The 6000-nt window shown below is 47.8% G+C and overlaps 1 protein-coding gene across 1 annotated transcript in view; it reads right to left on the bottom strand.

Moving 5' to 3' along the window:
• TRPM8 (transient receptor potential cation channel, subfamily M, member 8) overlaps positions 1-6000 on the bottom strand; it is a gene marked incomplete at its 5' end in the record, with an annotated part of 34803 nt that overhangs the window by 6293 nt on the left and 22510 nt on the right. Inside the window, 4 exons of the mRNA XM_010020726.1 lie at positions 391-581; positions 3512-3689; positions 3918-4089; positions 5230-5368. Of these exons, the coding sequence (XP_010019028.1) occupies positions 391-581; positions 3512-3689; positions 3918-4089; positions 5230-5368 (680 nt within the window). The remainder of the gene's footprint in view (positions 1-390; positions 582-3511; positions 3690-3917; positions 4090-5229; positions 5369-6000) is intronic.

Raw genomic sequence — 6000 nt, 5'->3', positions numbered from 1 at the left:
TCGTGTCTCCACCCCCCCCCCCCCCCCCCCCCCCCAAACTCTCTGCATAGGCAGCCCTAAACTGATAGGGTTCATTTGATTTATATACGTGAGGTAATCCTACCTTGAAACGGCTTGGGCAAGAAAGCACTGGGTAAGTCTGCACAGTACTCAAGTATGATTTGAATCTTACTGAAGAGATTTCTAGCAACACAGTGGATTTGCATTTGATAGAGAACATCATGAACTGCTTCTCATTTCCAGTACAACCACCTCCTCCAAGGTCCACACTGCCCTTGGGTATTTCCCACCAACACACAGAGGCTGCTTTAAGCACAGAATGCCATGGAAGAGGCGCAATGCCCCTGCCACAGAGCTGACTTGTAGGCAGTAAGGAATAATCCAACTCACAGCAAATAGATGGCTCTTTACTTTCATTCTTACAGCAGATTTTGAAACACTTCCTCATCACCATGTATATGTAGGCAAAGATGACGAAAGGGAAGGGGATAGTCAAGCGACTGCAGTATTCTTGGACCAAGAAGTAACGCTGGAACTTCCATACCTGGTCGTTGTTCTCTTGAACTGATCCAACAGTGTAACTAAGAGGTGAAGAAAGAGAGGATACATACAGCATTATGACCTCCATCAGAGCCAAGTAACACAGTGTTTCCAACGGTTATACCAGCGCATGGTTTTCTAAAGTCATCCTGAGGCTGGAACAGGGAGAAAATACTCCACGTACTTTCAGTACCTTCGAGCTCTAGGCAATTTTCTTCCAGCCTAGACACATGAGAACAGGATGCTTCTTTGCAAGATACTGTGCCTCATCAACTCACCAGCTAACTTCTTGCTCAGTAAAAAGAAACAGCCCTAAAAATAAAACATTGATAATAAAATGAAAGGCTCCTGTGATTTCTAGTAGAGGCATTAAGAATGCTTCAGGCATGGAGCAAACCTACTTGTACAAACCCAGCAAAGCCACAACCACAAGAGCAGCTCAGACTGCCTGACCTTTCATTGCTGACATTAAATGGCACATGGATGCTTCCAAAATGTCTGTGCTGAGATCCTAATAGACCCTTGCACAAGAGAAGCTAAAACCTTCACCTGGTGGAAGTTATATTTTGGTTTAGAAGACAAATATGATCCTGAATTCCAGAAGTACCTAAAAACCTAACATCCATTGTTATTACATCAAAGAGGCACTGTCTGCACTGGTGTCTATAGACATCAGCAGTATTAAACACTGACAAATACTACACATTAGCCATAGGAGGAGCTGTCACAGACCTCACACGTTTCTAACTGCAGCAAGAGAAAATGAGCTGGGATTGCTGTCTGCCCACTGGGCTTCCTGACTTCAGTACAATCCCCTGCTCCTGCTTGATTTAGGTGTCCAGTCTGTCGTTAAAATGAACTATGGAAAGCTTCCAGAGTGTCATTAGTGAATTCATGCTGGGTCCTTCCACAAAATAGGTTGAACGGGCAAAACCAAGGGGTTTACTGGCCTAAGTATCAACTGGAGCATTTACTGTGCTGTTAAAGTAAGTGTTCTAATAAATATCAAAGGCTTCTAGGGTAGAGCTGGCTTAGTGCTTTACTTTGTTAATGTGAATTGCTTTCACCCTTTCTAGGGAGTATAAGCATTGTCTTCTGTGCCCAGGTCCTGTGCAGGTTAGGAAAGCACATGTACAATAAGCAGATACAGTGCACCAGTCCCAGCTGCCTTGCCAAAAATCACTTCTCTGGCTGTCTCTGGAGCCCAGCTCAGCACAGGAGGAAAGGTTCAGAGCAGAGGGGAGAGCAGACCCCAGAGCTGAGGCATTCTCAACTCACCACACTAACACATCTCATCTCAGGCCAGGAAAAACTGGCACGGCCATTCGGCAGGGAGAGCCTCTCGAGGTGGATCAAGAGTCCTCAGCAGTTCCTGTAAACACTCCTGTTGCCAAAGCAAACTCCTGTCAAGCCTGTCACTGCCAAGGTCCCATTAAACACAAAAGTAAACGTATCAGACCTCAGGAATGGTGCCCAGGGGTTGTATTTGTGTTATGCTGCAAGGGAGTGTAAAGCAGAAAAGAAGCAGGGCCGGGCTGGAGAACAGAGCCCCAGCACTGATCCAACTCTATTCCCAAGTCAGAAGTGAGGCAGGAGGGCAACACGCTCCCCAAGTCCACTATGAAGAACTTCCATTGTTAACTAAAGTCTGTGTCAGAGCTTTTAGTGCAAATAACAGATCTCTGGCAGAAGCTGGGGAGACCTTTCCCTGCTCTTGCTGGTCCCAATGCGGTCAATACCTATTAGACAATGTGCACACCAGCCACCATCTTTATTTGGCAAACCAGTGCTGAATACAACCAGCAGTTTCCAGCACCACATTTCAGACATCTGATCCATCTGCAGGGTGTAACACCTCCCAGGATGCAGGAATAGGCCTCCTGACTGGTCGACCCACAAATTCCCATATCAAAATGGAGGTGATAGCATCTTTCAAGACCAAGTCCTTTTACACTTCGCAAGGAGATGTGGCCCATGGTGTAAGTCAGGACAATAAAGAGCAGGTCCACCAGAGCCCTAACAGACCCACCATCACCACAGAGCAACTCTGGTTAATAAACCCACAGTGTCATAAAAAGCCTGTGGTAATAGTTCATTTATTCAAACTAGCAAGGTCAGTTGTGCAGCAGCTCATGCTTGGTAAAGCACTGAACCACCTATCACCCCCCATGTGGTTCACACAGGGGGTTGGTTTGATGCTCACGGCAGCAGTAGAAGGACAGGCAGGATCCATCACCAGGACATCATAACAGAGTTGATCAGACTGCTGTGAGAAATGCTGCATCGCTTTGCCCCTGTTCACCTCCCCACACCCTGAACTTGAGAGGTCTGTGTCAAGCAGGGAACCCCGTCCAGACTAATCCCAGCAATTCCTCTGTAAAAGACACAGGCGCAGTCCAAGTGGTGGCTTCCTGGTGGTTTCCAGGACTTCATTCCCTTTATCAGAGGGACACTGATACAGAATCACAGAATCATTTAGGTTGGAAAAGCCCTTTCAGCTCACCCAGCCCAACCATTCCCAGCCCTGCCAAGGTCACCACTAACCCCTCGCACTGAGGCCTCGGCTACCCGGCTGTGAACACTTGCAGGGACGGTGACTCCAGCCCTGCCCTGGGCAGCCTGTTCCAATGCCTGAGCACCCTCTGGGCAAGGAATTGTTCCTCAGCTCCAGCTAAACCTGCCCTGGGGCAGCTTGAGGCTGTTTCCTCTTGTGCCATCCCTTATTCCTTGGGAGCAGAGACCAGCCCCCTCCTGGCTCCATCCTCCTGTCAGGCAGTTGCAGAGAGCGATCAGGTCCCCCCTGAGCCTTCTCTTCCCCACACTAAACCCCCAGGTCCCTCAGCCCTTCCCCATCACACTTGTGCTCCAGGCCCTGCTCCAGCACCTCAATGTCTCTCTTGTAGTGAAGGCCCCAGAACTGAACCCAGGATTCAAGAGAGCATAAGCAAGTGATAGCTCCTTTGTTACGTACCCAAACATGGCCACAAGCAGGTTCACAAGGAGGATGTTGGTTGAGAGCATGTAAATGCAGACCAGGGGAATGGTAATCCACTCGGGGAAGCGGGGTTGGTTGTTGCCATCCAGCTCCACACACAAGGGCTTGGACTCATTCCCAGAAAACGTGCAGCGGTCAAAGTTGTAGGTGGTACCTCAGAGGGCAAGAGTGGAGAGCAAAGAGTGAGCCCTTCTCTCCTTTTTCTGCTGGGTCTAGCCCCAAATACTGCCACTGACCACAGCACATGCGGCCTCCACCTTCCCTGCCTCCCCATCAGACATAAAACCTTGCCTCAGTGCTTGGAGGAAAGGGGTCAACACAGGACTTGGCAGCCAGGGAAGCCTTCCACCACCCAGGATTGATTCCCACCCAGGATAGCTACCATCAACATCATCAGGGTAGTGGCCAAACACAGCCAGGTACGGCTCGTAGATGACAGATCGAAATATCCACTCCCAGCGGTGCTCGTTCTTCCTCAGGATCCCTTGTCTGGCCACCCCAAAGGCTACCATCCACACAGCAAAGAGGAAGAGGAAGAAGAAGACGTCTATCATCTGAAAAAGGACAACAAGCAGAGGTATCAGTGCCCGCTGCATGCCTGTTCCAAGCCAGGCATGGCTGGCTTTCTCTCCAGTTTGATATTAGGGTGGAAAAGAAACTGATATGGCAGACCCCACAGGAGTTAGCAGCACTTTCATGCAAGTTTTCACATCCCTGCTCCATATATGTACAGTCACCAACACACATATGCACATAATTGACCATTCCCACTCAGGGAACTTCAGAACTGTTTATGCAACCATAAAGCCAAGGCACATTTCAGAATATAGGATATACTGTGGATGGTTTCAAACGAGCATTTACAATGCAGACACTCTGGCTAACAGCTCCATCAATTTGTAGCTCTTAACAATATACAGATAACTAAAGACTGGTAATATCCCAGCTGAGCTTCCCCACTTGTTGCAGACTCACCTCCACCACGAGCTGCCCTTCCACTACCCACACAAGCATCTTTACAGAATTATAGACTAGAATCCCAGACTGGTTTGGGTTGAAGGGACCTTAAAGCTCCTCCAGCTCCAACCCCTGCCACGGGCAGGGACACCTTCCACTAGAGCAGGTTGCTCCAAGCCCCTGTGTCCAACCTGGCCTTGAACACTGCCAAGGATGTGTTCAATAGGAAGAGAGAAGCCCACTCTCTTCCCATTACCTTTCCTAGTCTGCTGGCAAACATCCCCTCCAGCTACAAGGACAGAATTAACCACTCCATTAGGCTCCTCACCACCCGCTTCTCCAGTTACTTTGTGTGATAGATGCAGTGGAAGGTAGAAATCCTCCTCCTATAGCATTTACCATCCATCATGTCTTGTTTAGGGAATGCTCAATGTAAGTAACTGGAGTGAGGGAACAGCGCTGAAACACTTGAGAAGTGGAAGACAAGAGCTATGAGGAAACAAATTTCCTCTTCTGTTCTTCAGCCTGATCTTCACTCTCTCCCTGTGCAGAGGGATAGAAAAAAGCCCTGCACTTAATTAGGTCCATTTAAATCTTAATTCATCCTGTTTAGCAGATTTAAGAGGAGAGAACTTGCTGCTCTCATCAGAACAGTGGTGATTTTCACTTTTGAGGAGGAAGAGAAAAGGTGTCACGTCATTTATTTAGACTCTCTTGAAGAGCTGCCAGAATCTTACCATCCTCTGCAGCATAATGATTTTGGGTCCTAGATTCCTGCTAACTGTGAAAATATGGACCAGCCTCAGAGTAAAAACTATGTAGTCCAAACAGAAAATGACTCTCCCAGAATACCAAGAGCTTTCATCGGAGTGAAGCCTGATGGAGAGAGTAAAAGAGAACAAAGAGAAGCATTGTGTAAAGCACAATGCACACGTCAGACACAAATACACTGAAAGGAGGAGTACAAAGTGAGCAAGTGGAAAACTCAGCACAGCCACCCAGGGCCCCATGCTCTGGTACCCACTCCCACCTGATGGCACCTGGCAGAACTGGTTAATGCACAACTTGTTTACACCTTTCCTATCTCATCTACATCCCTGCTGCATCACCTCTGCCCCTCTAAAACTAGGAACAGCAAAGAAATCTTGTACCTTTGCTCCCACAGCCCTCCCAGCCCATCAGTGCAATGACCACTCTGCTGCACAGAGGCAACGAGAACTAAATTACAGCTGACTGCACAATTACAGTGTAAAATGTGTTTCCATCGTTTCCTTGTCATGGTTGTTGACTACCCATTCATGTAAAACAGCTTACATGAGCTATTGACATGCTGTTAGACTGTTGTGGGCACAATTAAAGTCTCTTTAAATACAACACACTAAAGCTCAAAAAGTCCAGATTACCACACTCAATAGTCAGTAAGAACAAGCAGGGAAAATCCCAAAGAACTCCTGCAACTCTGACACAGTCTAGTCTATATAGCCAGGCACTGTCACGAAACCTAAGTT

The sequence above is a fragment of the Nestor notabilis genome, unplaced genomic scaffold, assembly GCF_000696875.1.
Source record: "Nestor notabilis isolate BGI_N333 unplaced genomic scaffold, ASM69687v1 scaffold12538, whole genome shotgun sequence".
NCBI lineage: Eukaryota > Metazoa > Chordata > Aves > Psittaciformes > Psittacidae > Nestor > Nestor notabilis.
This window is presented reverse-complemented; position numbering and strand designations above follow the sequence as displayed.